Below are 19621 nucleotides of genomic sequence, written 5' to 3'. Positions count from 1 at the left end.
GCTAACCACAAACCTTTCTCTCACACACTCTCTCTATCTCTGTAAAAGCAAGCAAGACCTCACAAATTAAAGTCATGCATCACTCCTGCCTATTGTCTTCAATAGCAGAGACAGTCTTTCCACAGCAGTGTCTTGAGGAATGTAGAAAGGCTCCCTCAAGAAGCATCAAGCAAACAAGCGAACAGTCCTTTTGTGCATACTTAACTTTAGTTCTTGCATATAACAAACCTCAGTACTCAAGACAGTGATAGAGCTGTCTGTAGATATCTGTGCCATTAAATTGAATGTGTTGTTGTTTGGGTAAACATGTTGACAGATTGACTGACTTTCACTAACTAGCTCTGTGAGATTCAGTTCAAACTGTTGCTTTCTTGTGACTACAATTGACCTGAAAGAGAAAATAGACTGTAGAGGAAGTTAAAAACAGGTGACGTTATGGCCATCCAAGATGTAGATGAGTTTGTTTCTTCATTTGGAAAAATTGAGCATACACTTGCTCACACCAATGGATCCTCTGCAGTGAATGGGTGCCGTCAGAAGGAGAGTCCAAACAGCTAATAAAAACATCACAATTATCCATAATTAATCCACCCCAGTCCATCAATTAACATCTTGTGAAGCGAGACTAAAATACAAGTCTACTATCCATAATATTGCTTTCTTCAGTGAAAAAGTTGTCTCGTCTGAATTAGGAGAGGTATATGCACAGAATAAGCACCGTTTACAAGCAAACAGTCTGACGCAACTCTAAACAAATATGTCATTGGATTTGATGTGAGAGGACAACAGGGGATGGACTTTTTCACTGAAGGAAGCGTTATGGATTCCTTATTATAGATTATGGTATTTTGGTCCAAAGCGACAGATTAAAGTTAAAACACCTTAATAATGGATATGTTGTTTTTTTTTTTTTTTTTTTTTATAAACACGCAGCTGTTTACTTCACAAGACATTAACTGATGGACTGGAGTCATGTGGATTACTTGTGGATTATTGTGATGTTTTTATCAGTCGTTTGGACTCTCATTCTGACGGCACCCATTCACTACAGTGGATCCATTGGTGACCAAGTGTTATAACACCGTGTCCTAACTACAAGTTACGCGACACGCGATAAAACGCTGCAACACGCGATAAAAGGTATCTTTTCCATGTTAATCAGAGTTTTTGTCCTAACAAGCTGCGATGGCGACTCGTGAAATTTCTAATTTAGAAACGTTTTCTATTTCCGCGATGTCGCGGCTGGAACAACAACATACAAACTATATGACAGTAGATAATCTCAGGTGATTAAGTACTTTATTCAAAGTTAAACGTGTCCAATATAAGTTTAAATATCATATTGCGTGACCTTATAGCCATACTGAAAGCAACAATAGATAGTTTACCTCAGATCTTGAAAATAAATTAAAACAAATATGTACGTTAAAACCGTGACTCACTACGAACCAACAAGTGTATTCCATGACAAAGATGTTATCAGTCAGTATGTACATTTAATGATGATAAAAAGGTTTAATATTTATGAATTAGATTATAAACATATCTATTTCGTTGCAAGAGCAGTGCGCTTCCAGAGAGAGCCCACCCACACACGCTTCTGATTGGCTGTGATATTCTGTCGCGTCACGTGTGGACACCCAAATTGCTTGTTGCTGGAATCTTGTCGCATCGCGTGTAGTTAGGATACGGTGTAATGCTGAATTTCTTCAATCTGTTCCTGTGAACTACTCTACATCATGCATGGCCTGAGGGTGAGAAAATTTTCAGCAAATTTTCATTTTTGGGTCAACTACTACGACTCATTATAGCGCCCTCTGTGGTAATCCTGGGAAGTGTAAACATTTTTTTGGCGTGAACATGGTTAATCACCTTTGTTAATGTTTAGCTGGTCAAAATCCAAGTCCAGTTCTGCTGCAAGAAAGCTTTGTGTAAAACTCCAGGGGCTGAATAAATTCTCCTCCTTTTGACTTCGTTTTCCCATTTTCCTGGCTTTAGAAGATAAGTCATAGTATGACTCCAAACCCAATTACAGCATATTTACTGTGGCCTGTATTAATATTTACACCCTCTGAAGGGATCGTTTTTAATTTCACTTCTGTATACGTCCTGCAGATCCATTTTGATATGAAGCTTTCACATATACTGCTGTTTGGGCCAATCTTAAGGATAGTGCACTGCGTAGGGGGGATGTGAGAGTACATATGCATTGATTATCTGTTTGGCACCATGCCAGATTCATTACTCTTTGCAAATAAGAGACAGCATTTGCAGTGCATGTTCATATTCACAATCAATTACATGGTACAGGAAGAAGTGTTATTAAGTAAAAGAGGTATCAGTCATTCTATTGATCTGTTTAGTTTTGTTTTAATCATGACTTTGATCTTCTAATGAGATCCAGTAGACAGGCAAATTAATTAAAAATAATTTTTTTTCCCCCTTTGTTTTGTTCAGTTTGGAGATAAACTTGGCACCAGTTTACGGCCAGTTGTTCCAAATTCTCTTAGACTGCAGATTTTGGTGTTTACTAATGAAATGACGTGTTTAATATTAGTTTTAATACTGCAATGGCTGTTCAGATTAATGTGGGCTAAGGAATAATCTATTTTGTTTAGATTTGTTTGGACAAATGATGAATTATTTAGAGAAAAATGCATACTGTAATCACTCAACATATTGACCCGGGTATGTAACATCCGATGATCTCACTTTAAAAAGTGCTTGCTTTAAAAACGATCACACTGAATGAATGATGAAGGCAATGGACAATCCACTGCAGACTCTTAAACTAAACTAGATAAGCTATTTAATAAACGCAATGCTAATCTCGTGAATGAAATGATTTTTGAAAATGTTTATTGAATTTTTTCGTCATCGGAATTAAAGACAAGTCAGAAAGATGTATTTCGACAATAACTAAAACCTGCTTGAGCTGAACGCTGAACACTGGTAAACTGAGCTAATTAACACTTTACTAGCGAGCTCACTCAAATGCATATTATGCAAATGAGATTAATCAGCTACATCCACAACACAGACATATATTACATTTGCACAGACAATGAAGCTAATACACAGAATTACATTCTAGATGTATCAGTCACATTGCGAACATGCAGCAGTATTGTAAACAGTCTCTAAAATAAAATTTAAAAAAGCTAAAAAATTTTTTATATTATTTTATTTTATTTGAGTATTTTGTGAGTAGTAGTAGTAGTAGTAGTAGTAGTAGTTTTACAACTAAAATTGTAAAAATAAATAAATAAAACACTATAAAATGATTTTGATGGAATATTTCGATTTTAAACACGTTTGTCAAAAGAAAAAAAACAGGATGAAAACAAAAGAAATTTGCGTTTAATGTGTTTATTGAATGACTGTTTGAACTGTTTAATATTTGCGTTAATATTCAATAAATATTTAGCAGAATTTTATAATTAGTAACTGGACTGCTTCCATTTATTCAGAAAAATATAGTGAAGCAAAATCTGGACATGTTGATCTTTATTTTGAGGTAAATGGAAAAACGGCTCCAGTTGCTTAAAATTATGCTTCACAACCTTTAGAGACATGTAATTTCTCTAAAAATTGCTGGTCACTTCTGTCAAATGAATAGGGAAAGAGACATCTTAAATGAAGCAGAGTTGATCATTTCAGACAGTGTAGTAACGTATGATTGGTGGTGATCAGACCTCCCGAGATGAAGGTGTGAATATGACAGCTAATCAATTTGTGTTTCATTTTATATCAATGCTGAGGCCATTCCTGGTAAAACAGCCAATGAAAAGCTGTCACACATGCACACTGTGTTCAAAAGGAACTCTAGGAGGATGAGAGACCATCGCAGATGTTGGTGAAATGAACTGTGGCCTGCTGAACTCTAGCTGTCTTCCCGTCTGGAGTTAATAAGGGCTTGGCTTTTCTTCTGAGAACTCTGACCTCTGTAAAGCTCTTCTCGGCTGCCAGAAGCTGCTGTCCGTGTCGCGGCTCTCCACTGACACTCTTTGACACTGTTGCTATGAATTTAATGCCAATATCTGTGAAACATTAAACATGACATTTTTGAGATGTAGTGCAGTTTGTTGTAACAGTTCCTCTGTGACTTTGTGTTAGCAGACGGTCCTCGGCCCTCGCAGAAAGAGATCACCTCCCTCAGAGCCTTCATGCTGCTATTCCTCAAACAGCTCATACTGAAGGTGAGCAGCATTAAATATATGCAGATATTGTGTAATTGGATAATATTTAGCATATTAACTCTTGTTGTATGATACAAAGAATACAGTTCTTGTTGACTTTTTTTTATTATTATTTTTTTTTTATTAAGGCAGATAAAATACAATTCGGAAGTTGGCATGTCAATAATACAATAATAATTAGTAATTTTTGTTTGTGAATTTTTTTTAATACATTTAGGAAGTTCACATGTCCTGCTCAACATAAAACTTTTAAAACAATGAAATGCAATTTATTTTAATAATTTAACTAATTATTAAGTTGGCTTGAGAGAGCATAGGTACCCCAGCAACGACATAGCAACACCCTAGAAACCACCCCGGATACCCTAGCAACCGCATATCAACACCCTAGCAACCCCCCAGAATACCTTAGCAACCACCCCGAGTACTCTAACAACTGCTTAGGAACAACCTAGCAGTCACCCCAAGTACCATAGCAACCGCATATCAACATCCTAGCAACCAACCAGAATACCTTAGCAACCACCCTGAGTACCCTAACATCCGCATAGCAACATCATAACAACAACCCTGGGTACCCTAGCAACTGCATATCAACACCTTAACAAGCACCCTGGTACCCTAGCAACCACCCTGAGTACCCTAGCAACCACATAGCAAGACCCTAGCAACCATCCAGAATACCTTAGTAATAGTTCTTAGCCATATGAACTCATTTAAGCATCCATTCTATTTAATATTTCTAATAAATTTTATCTGGCAGACTGTATTGCCTTCAAAACATTCAAGCTTTAAGCTTTAAAAATGACCTTTAAAACTACTTTCAAACTTCAAACTGTTTCAGACTGCAAACCGTCAGACTTTCAAAACTTTTAAGACTTTTTCAAACTTTCTGGTCAGGCTTTCTCAAGCCAGTTTAAAGTTTGTCTCGACAAACTTTTTATCTAGTTTTAATTATAATTAATAATCATTAATTCTTGTTTGAATTTTTGTTGTTGTAAGGTAGTTATAATACATTTGAGAAGGTTACGTGCTATTTAATATATAAAAACAAACACACACACATACATATACATATAAAATGCATAATTAAAAAAAAAATTATATTGGTCATACTACAAGCATTGTTATATGAATGCGTAAAGGCAAAAATGTTATTAAAAATGAAACGGGGACTGTTACAGGACCTGAGAGAGAAACTTTTCCTTAAACTTATACATTCGTATAACTTTTAACCTATCAGAATGATGCCTACAGTGAATTTAATTTTTAATTGTGTGCTTGTCATGAATACACACATGTTGATTTATCAAAGTACAGAGAACAGCAGCTCTAGGGCTGTTGCTTTGGCAGGTTTTCTTTCTCATTCACCAGCCCCAGCTGTTTACCATTTTCTAACAGGACCGTAGGAAAAAGTGTACACTTGTTCAGACCAGTGCTACCATATCAAGAAATCTGTCAGGTAGCCAAAGCATGAGCAAACAACAATTAGCTCTCAAGCTGCCTGTGCTCTTGCAGTAATAGGAAACGTGTGCATTCATCAGCACCGCTACAACCAGACAGTTCACGCTGCTTTCCTAATAATAAGAGACAGCTTGTAAAAGTCAGGACCCAAATTTGCTGTGAACAGTAATTTCAGCAAACACAAACAGCCTCAATGAATTTGAACTCGTTGTTATTGTGTGTGTTTTCTTCTTCTTTCTATTTATATTTCATAGTCTGTCAGCATGCTGATGGCAGTAGCAGCTTATAAGTGCAGTTGGGTGTTTACCAACAGCATATTGCAAAAGTAGCATTGCTCAGCGTTTTCTTGTTTGTTTTTTATTCGTCAGGACCGAGGTGTTAAAGAAGATGAGCTTCAGAGTATTCTCAACTACCTGCTGACCATGCATGAGGTGAGTCTTCATCGTATTACAGTTTTCCCTCAGCAGACCCTTTGAATCTGACATATCTGTTTTAGAAGATTTGGTTTACTTTTATGTTTCTAAATGGGCCCAATTTTATGCCACTTTGGAAAATTTGACTGTGGAAATGTAAAATCAGTAACTCAATGACTTCCTTTTGCATTCTACCTTCAGTAATTTTGATATGGATTAATGTAATTCATTACACACATTTCTGAAAATTAAGCTTCAGGCTTACATCTAAAATCCTATCAGTTTTTTTTTCTTTGGTATAAATAGATTATACAGAACACTGTTCACTGTTAAAAATGTACAGTAAGTAAAAAAAAAAAAAAGGTTTAAGTAGAACTGAATTATTTAAAGGTTCAAGTGCAGATCCAGTAAAAAAAATTTGATTCTAAAAATCAATCTTATTTATTTATTTATTACAGAACTAAAATAAAATAAAAACAACCAGACACATACTGTAAAAATGATCTTCTTCTCTACTCTCTATTCATCAAAGAATCCTAAAAAAATGACGGTTTCCAAAAATATTAAGCAGCACAACTGTTTTCAACATTGATAGTAATAAGAAATATTTATTGAGCAGCAAATCAGCATATTAGCATGATTTCTGAAAGATCATGTGACACTGAAGACTGAAATAATGGCTGCTGAAAATGTAGCTTTGCCATCACATGATTAAAAAAAAAAAAATTAAAACAGAAAATACTCATTTCAAATTTTAATAATATTTCACAGCATTACTGTTTTACTGTATTTTTTTTTCATCAAATAAATGCAGCCTTGGTGAGCATAAGAGTCTAACTTTAAAAAAATGATAGACTCATTCAGTACTGTTTGAGCATCCCAGAATGCAACTTATGAAACGAGTAACCAGAACTCAAATCTAGACACAGGGTGGCGACTTTAATGAAGCTCAAATATAAGTCACTACGTTTTTTCCACATGCCAGTTTTCATACTTTACTTTTATTCTAAAATGGAAAAAAATAGACCCATTAAAGAATAGTTATGCCTGTACAAACTTTTAACTTTGGTTTTGGAGTTGAATTAAATTTATCACAGGGTTGCATTAAATGCTGTTGTGTTTTACTCTGTTCAGGATGAGAACCTCCATGATGTTCTTCAACTGCTGGTGGCCCTCATGTCTGAGCACCCAGCTTCCATGATTCCCGCATTTGACAAGAGGAACGGCATCCGGTGAGATCCGAGTTCACACCAGCCTCTTACTCCACACACACACACACACACACACACACACACACACAAAGTCAAATTTCATTATATTTCATCGTCTCCGATGATGGAGTTTGCCTACATGATACAATCATGAATTATTCACAAGACTCGACATAGGAATTGCAATGATATTTTCATATTTATTTATTTATTTCTGACAAGCAGGATAAAGCTCACACCCTGCATGTCAAGCTAATGAAATATAGATGAATTTGATAGTTATTTGCTTTTTGAAGTTTTGGGTTTGGCTCAAAATAACTGATACGACTTTAATGAACAGCTTCATGGTGCTTTACACAATGCCATTTCCTCTCGAGTATTACTTATTATTGTCTGCCAGTTTCAATTTATATATATTTTTTTATTTTTTTTTTTTGCAGCAGCCACATTATGAATTGAAAAAGAAAGCGTTTGGCACTTTCCCACTGTTTCTTGGTTTTTGACTAAAATTTAGTGAATTCATTCAGAATATTTCTTGTTTTAGTTATAATTTCATTTCATTTCATTTCTTTTCAGGGTTGTGTACAAACTGCTGGCTTCCAAGAGTGAAAGCATCCGAGTTCAGGCTCTGAAAGTTCTGGCATATTTCCTCAAACACTTGGGCCACAAGTGAGTACATCCATTTTTTTCTTTCCCAGAGACATATTTACAATGAAGTCTTCCAAGAGTCATTATCTTTTTCTCGAGTGTATCCGACAAGGTGAAATTTGTGGTTGCATAAGGACAGAATCCTCGTCAGTAATGTGTTTATGAAATTTTAAAGTTCTTCTGACTATTTGAAGTGTTCTCTCTATGGCTCCAGGGTTTTTGTTACCTATAGTGAGATACTCTACCTAGAAGCCTCTTCTTTTAACTAGTGTGTGATTGTGTATGTTGCTGTTTGTGAGTGTGCATTTATATTGCAGTTTTATATCTACATGTATGTAATTTTAAGTAATTAATTATTATCAATAATTATTAATAAATAATTACACTAGTGTTCAAAAGTTTGATGAAGTCTCATATGTTCACTAAGGCTGCATTTCTGATTTAAAAATACAATAAAATCAGCAATATTATGAAATACTATTACAATTTAAAATAACTGTTTGATTATATTTTAAAATGTAATTTATTTCTGTGATGGCAAAGCTGTATTTTCTGTAGCCATTACTCCAGTCTTCAGTATCACATGATCCTTCAGAAATCATTCTAATATGCTGATTTGCTGCTAAAGAAACATCTCTTATTATTATCAATGTTGAAAACAGTTTTTCCTGCTTCTTTATTCTTAATTATTCCAAAGTATTGACTGCTAGTGTATTATTAATTATTGTTATTTTTTTATTATAATTATTATTAGTAATATAAAGTTGTTATTTCTGTTCTGGATCTCAATACAACATTACAGAATATTCAGGTTAATATAAAATAATATACAAAACTAAAATGTATAATACATAAAAAACTATTTTAGGGCTGCACAATATTGGAAAAAAAACTCACATTGCGATATTTTGTTTTTCTGCGATTATATATTGCGATATTTAAAAAAAAAAAAAAAAACACCAGATGACTTGAATAGCTCTATTTAAAAAAAATAAATAAAAATTATTTGGGTGAATTTTTTTATTGGTGAGTAAATCAGCATCGAAAATAAACAAGTTTCAAGCATAGATAAATATAATAGAACAAAGACACAAATGAAGTAAACAGTGCGTTATATTTTTCAGGTAAGTCAAACAGTATTCAGGTACAGAAATTGAATAATCAAATGTAAAATAACACCGTATAGTCTTCACTGTATTAATTAAATCTAATAAATCTGTTAAAGTAACAAAAGTGATTTTTCTCTGTGTTTTGTTGTTTGATTAACATTCATGACAACAGGAACATTAAACTGCTGTGAACCAATATAGGCTACTGTCCATTTTCTTTCTCTATTGTTTACCTTCACCTAAGCCATAAGCAACTATGTTTCCAAGGATAATTGCAGAAACATGCATTTTGACATAATTTCGCGCGTATGTGTCATTTCAGGCACAAATAGATACGGAACTGAACAGAATTCGGTGTTCACGTGCATCTGCGTGGCTCTCCAGTCTACACTGGATGCTGGGCGAACACGACACGACAAAATACTATAATAGAACCCATTATGATCAGTGATGCTGTCTACACTGATGCCTCATTCTATTTATGGTGTATTGACACACAGTTTAAATGATTTGCAAAGGTCACTTTGTCGCGTCAAATGTAGACAGACTTTAGCTGTTGCGGCGCAGCGGACACGGTGTCTGTGTGTGAGCAAAGAAAATAGATGGTGTTTATAATTGAGCTCTATTTCGCACCTTCTCGCGCTCCAATGGTTTAAAATCGATTTAATGTTTAAACCGACAGGACCTAAAACACATGCAAATGACGAACCTTCATTGTATGATGGTTAAACTTTGCAATTAATCCAAGAATAACCTTCGTTTCGAACCAAGGTACCTGGTCCACATGGAATAACGATCAGTATACTAAACATTGGACATCCTGCGATGTGACTATTGCGGATGCGCACATCGCGATATCGATGCTGAAACGATATATCATGCAGCCCTATTTCAGATATTGCTACAATTTAAAATAAGTGATTTATATTTTAATATATTGTAAAATGTAGTTTATTATCGTGATGGCAAAGCTAAAGAAGTTGCTTATGAGAAAAAGAAGCTTTTGACCGCTAGTATATTTTAAAAAAAAAAAAATATATATATATATATATATATATATATATATATATATATATATATATATATATATATATATATATATATATATATATATATATATATATATATATATATATATATATATATATATATAATAATCACGATGTGTAATTCATATTTTTAATTATACATTTTCTTTCATTTTAATCTTTTTATTATTTTAAACTTGATGGATGCGAACAAAAAGATACCATTGTTCATAAAAAATTAATTAGTCTAGCATCAATGCAAAAACAGCTTCACATTATGTAAAACACGAGACTCTAAACTTATATATCTGAATATACAGCATATATATGTGTGCATTAGTGTGAGTGTAAGTGCATGCAAGAGGCCGTTTCCCTTAAATGAACACTTAGAAAAATATAAAGGCCATCTGAGCTGTTTTTAGAGCTTTACAAGCCCACTGACATTTGCAGACTTGTACTGCTGTTAGCCTAGAGTGCACATAAAATCCACATTTGCTTTTTGTCATCATTAGTGTATCCATCGTTGAGTGGTTACCATCCTGCATGCTCACAGGCACGTTAAAACATACTCTTTTCTGCTTGTCATTTTACTGTACTGTCCCCATTTGTCTGTACCTGCTGTTGGGCAGGACTGCGTTTAGGAGGCTTAGCATCCTGACAGTACCTCAGCATGATGTGCTGCTGGATATTTTGTGATTGTGAAAGTCACAGCTCTCCCAGTACGAGACCGTAGAGGTGGCTGCTTCATTATTCTGTGGGGAAAAAATTGAAGGTACCTGACACCCCGCAAAAGGTGCCAAGCTCAGTCGCCTTCAATGTCTGTTTCTGCTAGCTTGACGTTAGCTGTGAGGTGTATGAAAGTTTGCATTCTAACTACAGTATGTTTTCTGTGTGTTTGTGGTTTGTCATAGGAGGAAGGTGGAAATAATGCACACAAACAGTCTCTTCACTCTTCTTGGGGAACGACTCATGCTGCACTCCAACACACTGTCGATAACTACGTATAACACACTATATGAGGTAATATAAGATGGTTATTTCTATTCTGGAGATATATATATATATATATATATATATATATAGAGAGAGAGAGAGAGAGAGAGAGAGAGAGAGAGAGAGAGAGTGTCATGGCCAAAAATATCGGCACCCTTGGTAAATATGATCAAAGAAGGCTGTGAAAATGAATCTGCATTGTTAATCCTTTTGATCTTTTATTTAAAACAATTCACAAAATTCTAAACTTTCATTGGATAATAAGAATTTAAAATGGGGGGAAATATTATGAAATAAATGTTTTCTCAAATACACGTTGGGACACAATTATTGGCACCCCTAGAAATTCTTATGAGTAAAATATCTCTGAAGTATATTCCCATTCATATTCACAATTTTGAGCACTCCAGGGTGATTATGAACATGAAATTATCCAGCCATGGCTTCCTGTTTCACAGAAATATAAATAGGAGGGAAAACAAAGCCCAAATTCCCTTAATCACCCATCACAATGAGAAAAACCAAAGAATATATTTCTGATGTGCAGCAAAAGATATTTGAGCTTCACAAATTAGTGAAGTGGCTTTAAGAAAAGAGCTAGAGCAGTGAAAATTCCCATTTCCACCATAAGGGCAATAATTAAGAATTTCTAATCAACATAAAATGTTACAAATCTGCCTGGAAATGTGTCTATATCCTAATGCACGTCCTAATGCACGGTGAGAAGGAGAGTTTGAGTGGCTAAAGACTCTCCAAGGACCACAGCTGGAGAATTGCAGAAAATAGTTGCAGTTTAGTTCGTTTTTACATGTCTAACTTTTGACTGTTTACTCAGTTCCATTACATTTCCATTACACAAAATATTTGAGTAGAGTTTGCAGATTTTAAGCCATTTTAATAATTGATGCTTTATCTATTCCTGCAATGTTTCATATTAATTAAATTGCATGATGATTCATGCCGTATATACCTGTTTCCATCCATTCATGAGTCTCATCTGATCCGTTTCCTGTGTAGATTTTGACAGAGCAGGTTTGCACGCAGGTCGTCCACAAGCCACATGCTGAGCCCGACTCTACTGTGAAGATCCAGAACCCAAGTAATTCTTTCTGTCAGCTCATTTATTCTTTTTGTATCCTGGTGCTAATACACTTACTGTCATCTGTGGAAGTTAAAAGTTTACTAGCGAATGATTGAACGTTTTCTTCTGCACATAGACTTATAATAGATTTATAATCCAGCCAGGAATGCCCGTTTAATTTGTGTCAGTTAGTGAGCCCGCATGCTCATTGGTCCACACCTGTGCCAATCAGACAGAACTCTGCTTTGATTTGCTGAGTGATTAATGCTTGTTCTTCTGTTGGTTGCTCTCAGTGATTCTTAAGGTGGTGGCCACACTTTTGAAGAACTCCACGCCCAGCACGGACCTGATGGAGGTGCGGCGTCTCTTCCTGTCTGACATGATCAAACTCTTCAGTAACAGCCGTGAGAACAGACGGTGAGGGTCTCTTTCTTTCTCACCCTTTCCCCCATGACAGCAATTAACCGCGTGGTGAACGGACCAGAAAAAGGGTGACGTTCTCCCTTGTTGTTGTGTTTAATGGGCACCCCCGTGATGTTTAATAATCCAGTGTTTCTCTCGCAGCAGATGTTTCAGTGACACATTCGAGTCCACACCAATTTCGCTGCTGTCCTATGGCTATTGGTTTTCCTTTTCTTCTCTCCAAAGCTGTATGCAACGTGCTCCTCTGTGCCGTCACAAGTCTGGCAGTCAATCAGCCGCCCAGTGTGTGCTGAAATCTCAACTGGCTGTTATTATTACGTTTCATCATCTCCATCATTAAGTTCTACAGTGAGCCACTCAGAACTGAAAGGAAGAAGCTTTTTAGACTAGATGAAGTCATTATGTTTCCAAAGTGCTTTTCTGAAACATCTGTAAACAGTAGATTGTAACTAGACCAGACATTTATCTTCTCTATTAATGGAATAGTTCATCTGAAATAAAAATTGTCAATATTTACTCATCCTTGTGTCGTTCCAAGCGGCTTTTTTCTTCTGTGAAATGCTCAAGAAATTATTATGAAGACTGTGCTGCACACTGTTCTCCATGCAATTACAGTGAATAAGGAACAAGGTTTTCAAGCTTCAAAAAGGAAGCAGAAGCACCATAAAAAGCGTTTCACACGACTTTTCTGAAGCCATAATATAGATTTGTGTCAGGAAATTCTTCAATTAAGTTGTTTTCCACTCATAATCTTCCCTTTCAGTGAGTTAATTATGTGAAAGATCATTTAGTCAGTGAGTCAAGAATCTGAATTAGTCCAATTCTTGAACAAATCTTGCGATTACCTAAAGCATTTTAAGCCTAAATAGACTGTAGAAACCATTGGTGCCAACAGTTATTATGATCTGCTTATGATGCTTCTAGAAAATACAGTTTTGTGAACTAGTTCAGTCATATTTGATTTAAGAAGAGTTGGTAGTGCAGATGTCAAGCTTTACTGTAGATAACAAATTCAGTTTTGATTTATTCCTCACACAGATTGATTGTGCGACTTTGAAAGACTTTGAATATAATGCAGAATTAGTTTGGACCACTTTTATTGGAGTCCTTTTTGTAAAGTCCCTTGAAAGCCTTGCAGTCCCCATTAATTTTCATTGTAAAGCGACCAATTCAATTCTTCAAAAATGTTCCTTTTGTGTTCCACTGAATAAGGAAAGTTGGGTGAGTAAAATATGACGATTTTAATTTCAGGGTGAACTAATCATGTAACGATGGTTTACATACCGTAGCTTTACCACTTGCTAGCCGGTAGGGATGGGTTCGAAATTAAATCATCCTTACCACAATCTTACAACCCGGAGTGTTTCAGCAAAAGGAACAAGCTTAATTCATTCTGCCTCAGTCAAAGATCCATTTATTATGCCACAATGCACTTAGAAAAAAAAATGACAGTGAATAACACAAAGTGCTTCAGGTGTTATTCAAATAGCTGCCAGTCATTCTTAGTGTTACCTCGCAGATCTGAAGTTTAATGGAGGTTGGGGCTGAAATTGCTTTGTGTTACTTGTCGGTTTGAGAATTAGGTTCCAACTTTGAGTGTCGTTTGAGGATGTTAAAAAAGATGTTTGTAGAGGAGAGGGAGGATTTAACACCAGTGACTGCCGCGAGCTTAATCCATCTCATTTTCTGTGTGACAGGTGTCTGCTGCAGTGTTCCGTTTGGCAGGATTGGATGTTCTCTCTCGGCTACATTAACCCTAAGAGCTCAGAGGAGCAGAAGATCACTGAGATGGTTTACAACATCTTCCGGATTCTTCTCTACCACGCCATCAAGCACGAGTGGGGCGGCTGGCGTGTGTGGGTGGACACACTCTCCATAGCCCATTCCAAAGTAAATAAACAGCTTTCATCAGCTAAACAACAGTATGGTAGTAGAACTTGTGAGCTTTTCCATTGGCCAGTACTGATGTGGGTATCTAGAAAGAAGGGATGGGCGATATAATCCAGATGAACAGTACAGTGGGCTCCAAAAGAGTGAGAATTTCATTTAGAATACAATTCAAATGTGAATGTAAGGAAGTAGAAATTAAATGAATGGGAAATGATAATATCTTTACATTTAAATAAGCAACATTAGTCAAGGCAGATTTATGGATGGATGGATGGATAGATAGATAAAATATTAAACAGGATCAAAATGCATAAACCTATTTAAAAATGTACATACATTTTTAAAATAAATATGTATTTTTTTTCTAGTATCACATTTTTTTTGCGTCATCATAACCAGACCTGTGTAACTTTTTCTTTTTTTCTTTTTTTTCCCCACTCTAAACTTTTCAGGAAGTTTGCATTTAAGAAGTCTAAACTTGTCACAACTCTTTGTTTGGCAGGTGACATATGAAGCTCACAAAGAATATTTAGCTAAAATGTATGAGGAATACCAGCGACAGGAAGAGGAGAACATTAAGAAAGGGAAGAAGGGGCTTGTCAGCACCATTTCAGGGCTTTCTGCCCAGGCTTCGGCCATTAAAGGCACTCTGGAGCTGGACCCGGATTCCCAAACTCAGACTCCTGAGAGTGAAGCAGATGAACCAGAGACGACTGATTCTGGGCGGAACCTCTTGTCTGAAACTAAATGTTTGGATGAGGAGAACCCAGCATCAGGTGTCCATGTGGAAGTTCATGACCTGCTTGTAGATATCAAAGCTGAGAAGGTTGAGGCCACAGAGGTCAAGATGGACGACATGGACCTCCTGCCTGTCACTGAAAATGGAGGCTTGGTGGAAGTGGACTCTCTTCTGGATAACGTCTACTCAGCTGCAGTGGAGAAGCTAAACAGCAGTGTAAACAGCGTTCTGGTACCCAAAGCCACCATAGAAGACAAAAGCTCAGGTCCTCTCATCACCCTGGCTGACGAAAAAGATGCCATTCCCAGCAACAACACCTTCCTCTTTGGTACGATGGCGACCAGCTCGGTAGAAAACCTCCTTCCTGAAATGGGACCATCTGAACCTCTTCCTCTCTCAGGACTGGAACCTCAGGTCCATACCAGCTCTAGTGCAGACCTTGGGCTTTTGGCTCTCATGGCAAAGAGCTCGAAAGAGTTGGACGCTAACCCAACAGCTTTGGAGGACGACAGCTTTAAGATGAGTGGTTTTAGCGTCTCTGAAGGGGAAAGCCTGTCTAAATGCCCGGGGCAGATAGAGACGGTGACTGTAGATCTGGAGCCAGGGGTTTCTGGGGTGAAGAGCACTGCAGATGTTACCAGCACCACATCAGACACAGAGAAATCAGATGATGGCAAAGATAAAGAGGTGAAGAAGATTCAGACTACTGCTACAACACAGGTAACTAATACTATCGGTGTTGGTAATCTGTACTAGTCTGGAGTCAGAACATTTATTTATTTATTCATTTATTTACTTTCATTTTTTTTATATTTGGAAGAAATGAATGCATCTACTCAGCAAGGATGCATAAAATTGAACACAGTAAAGGTATTTTTAATGTTAGAAAAGATTTCTATAATAATAAATCCTGTAAAAAATAAATGATATTCCTTTAAACCTTCTGTTTATCAAAGCATATATATTTATAAGTTTTTCCACAGCAAAACAGATTCAGATCTTCAGCTAAGCTCCAACAATGAACTGTTCCATTTATACACTTATTTTCACATAGCAATGAGAAGCGTTATGCATGGACCCACGTGCGGTTGCTGTATTGTATTAAAGCTTTAATAACCGTATATTAAAAGCTAACAGAAGCAGTAGCATTTACAAATAACAGCATATCTAAAAGTATGAGACAACAACAAACAAAAAACATACCAATAAGAGCCGTGCTTGCAAAAGTTCTGCGCGATCCTCTTCACTAATATTCTCCGGGTCTCAATCGGGCTCAAATTGATAAGCAATATAGATGACGCCATTGTTTACAATACAACCGGAGCACATGCCGCTGAGGTGAGATGCGCAACATTCAGACGTGCTCTAGAGGCGGTTTAGCCAATCACAACACACTGGACCTGCTAACCAATCTGAGCCCATTGCGTTATTTCTGAGGGAGGGGCTTCATAAAAGCAGGAAATGATCAGCGCGTTTATAGGAGAAGGGACAGAGCGGTGAGGAATAAAGGTAAATTATGTGAAAAATAATGCATTTTTTAAAAAGAAAAACGAAGCATTAACACTTTAGACTGCACCCCATAAACACAATCAAGCATAGAAAAAAATCAGTAAAGCACCCCTTTAAATGTGTATGTACCCAATAGTGGGGCATTTTGTTATAGGCTTTTCTTCAAGATTTAAACAGTAAAACAATTATGAAATTGAATAGAAAAAAAAAGATAAAAAAATAAAGTAAAGTAATTAATAAATTGACCTTACATTTATGAAAATGTTCTGAAAACACTGTTCAGCATTTAAGTTAAAATATCTTAATTATATGCGGGTGACTCGTTGAAATGTATGCCATTGCTGTTTTTATGTCACCTTTTTATTTTACAAAAATATGATGATATTGGGATTTTCTGTAGTTTGAAGGACACAATTTGTTTTAAAAACATTCAAATTTAAGAGGGTTCCTTCTTTGACATTTTTACTTGCTTCTGAGGTGTTGTGTGATATATCGAAGACCCTAGAGGAAGATGCATTCTGCAGCTTGGCAAAAACTTGCCTCAAGAAATGTCATACCTTCAGCTTACAGCTGGCTTTTAAGAAAATATAAGTCTTTAAAGATGCTCCCAGCATGAAGGTTTTTCTGTAGGGTTTTTTTTTTTTTTTTTGCAAGAACGAACACAATATCACCTCCATGCCACTGCACATTTTACACAACCGCTTTTTTACTACACCTCTCGAAAACAATGCCATATACATTTTCTAAGGGTGCATTGTGTTTTAAGTGCGTCAGCTTTGGGTATTAAAAACATTTCTTTGCTTTCAGAGTTTGCACGGTTGTTCTGGTAGTCATCTGGATAGAGATCTGCGAGTAGATCTGGGTTTCAGAGGCATGCCGATGACAGAAGAGCAGCGTCGACAGTTCAGTCCCGGTCCCCGCACCACCATGTTCCGTATCCCAGAGTTCAAGTGGTCCCCAATGCACCAGCGTTTACTTACAGATCTGCTCTTTGCCCTAGAAGCAGACGTACACGTTTGGAGAAGGTCAGTGGCTACAATGTACTCTGACTGTGGAGTAGATGTCATACTTAAAGGGATACTTCACCCCAAAATGAAAATTTTGTCATTAATCACTTACCCCCATGTCGTTCCAAACCCGTAAAAGCTTCGTTCGTCCTCGGAACACAATTTAAGATATTTTGGATGACAACCGGGAGGCTTGCAACTGTCCCATTGACTGCCGAGTAAATTACACTGTCAAGGCACAGAAAAGTATAAAAAACATCGCCAAAATAGTCCATCTGCCATACGCTATTAGAGTACGTACGCTATTCTCTGTCATCAGTAACGCATGGATACGTATTGTACGTTTATTTACGTTTTGATCTGAACAGAAACAGCGTATCCATGCGTTACTGATGACAGAGAATAGCGTACGTACTTTGCGTGCATCGGATGCTCTCCAAAATGACGTTACGCTGACACAGAGAGACAGAGAGGAGACGAATTGTTGAATAAATGTCGTTATTTTTATTTTCTTTGCGTACAAAAAGTATTCTCATTGCTTCATAAAATTCAGATTGAACCACTGATGGCAGATGGACTATTTTGGTTGATACTTTTCTGAGCCTTGACAGTGTAATTTACTCGGCAGTCAATGGGACAGTCACAAGCCTCCCGGTTGTCATCCAAAATATTTTAAATTGTGTTCCGAGGACGAACGAAGCTTTTACGGATTTGGAACGACATGGGGGTAAGTGATTAATGACACAATTTTCATTTTGGGGTGGAGTATCCCTTTAATTTGACACAAACAAAAACAAGGTCCTAGCGCAATCTAATTTTCAAATGCGATGTAAATCTTTTTATCTTTGTTTTTGTCTTTCTCTTACTCTTGCCCCTCACAGTCATTCAACAAAATCCATCATGGACTTTGTCAACAGCAATGAGAACATAATCTTTGTGCACAACACCATTCACCTGATCTCTCAGATGGTGGATAACATCATCATCGCCTGTGGAGGAATCCTTCCCCTGCTGTCCGCCGCCACCTCTCCCTCTGTGAGTGCGCCAGACATTTGACAATACTTCCATCCTGTGGTCATCATAGATCACTGCAAGCCAAGCACTTCAAATAGAAACATTAACAGAATGCCTCAGGGATGATGCTGATACCTTAGCTTACCTAATTTTATGTACATTATTTACTGTTGAGTGTATTTTAACTACGTTTTTCTCTTTTACTTTATTTATTTGTTTATGCAAAGAATGCCAAGGTTAGTACCAAGACATTAGTATATTTGGAATGTTTTGAGGTTCATTTCCATTTTGTCTCACTCATGGATGTCGTACTTTCTCATATCCCTTAAGAGTTATACGTAAATAAACATTTTTTTTATTTCTTCCTTTTTTTAAATACAAGAAATGGATATACTGACTATTAAAAACTTAGTTCACGGTAGCTACTTTCCATTAAGGGTTCAGTCAAAGGTTGAGGTTTCTTTTTGTTTTTAATTGCTAATTTTTGTTTTAATGCACTTACATATTACAAATCAGTGCTAGTTCTCACAGAGTTGGGCTAATTGGATTTTACATACAATTTTCTATATTTTACTTTTTTTTTTTTTTTCACATATTGTTCAAAAGTTTGGGGTCAGTAAGTTTTTAAAAATATTATATTATATTATATTATAATTTAATGTTTTATAAAAGTATTATTTTTATATATATTTTATATATATTATATTTATAATGCTACAAAGTTATTTCTATTTTAAACAAATGCTGTTCTTTGGAATTTTATATTATTTTTCTATTTTATTCTATTTCTATCCTAAAACAAAGGTATCATTATCTACATAGAAATAAAAGAAAAATATATTTCAACATTGATTATAAAAAGAAATGTTTCTTGAGCACTGTGACACAGAAGA

At 36.1% G+C, this 19621-nt stretch overlaps 1 protein-coding gene across 11 annotated transcripts in view; it reads left to right on the top strand.

The window, feature by feature from the left end:
- nbeab (neurobeachin b) overlaps window positions 1-19621 on the top strand; it is a 294439-nt gene that overhangs the window by 111386 nt on the left and 163432 nt on the right. For 10 of the 11 annotated variants that reach the window (XM_058799707.1, XM_058799708.1, XM_058799697.1 and 7 more), the window contains exons 14-24: window positions 4120-4199; window positions 6032-6094; window positions 7211-7308; window positions 7864-7956; window positions 10984-11092; window positions 12083-12164; window positions 12440-12563; window positions 14267-14459; window positions 14962-15918; window positions 17515-17732; window positions 18596-18749. In XM_058799707.1, the coding sequence (XP_058655690.1) occupies window positions 4120-4199; window positions 6032-6094; window positions 7211-7308; window positions 7864-7956; window positions 10984-11092; window positions 12083-12164; window positions 12440-12563; window positions 14267-14459; window positions 14962-15918; window positions 17515-17732; window positions 18596-18749 (2171 nt within the window). Of the gene's footprint in view, window positions 1-4119; window positions 4200-6031; window positions 6095-7210; window positions 7309-7863; window positions 7957-10764; window positions 10890-10983; window positions 11093-12082; window positions 12165-12439; window positions 12564-14266; window positions 14460-14961; window positions 15919-17514; window positions 17733-18595; window positions 18750-19621 lie in introns of those variants that run through there. The other variant, XM_058799701.1, reaches the window with a different exon arrangement.

Source organism: Onychostoma macrolepis, chromosome 15, assembly GCF_012432095.1.
Source record: "Onychostoma macrolepis isolate SWU-2019 chromosome 15, ASM1243209v1, whole genome shotgun sequence".
Classification (NCBI taxonomy): Eukaryota; Metazoa; Chordata; class Actinopteri; order Cypriniformes; family Cyprinidae; genus Onychostoma; species Onychostoma macrolepis.
The sequence above is the reverse complement of the archived record's forward strand: the minus strand, read 5'-3'. Positions and strand labels throughout refer to the sequence as shown.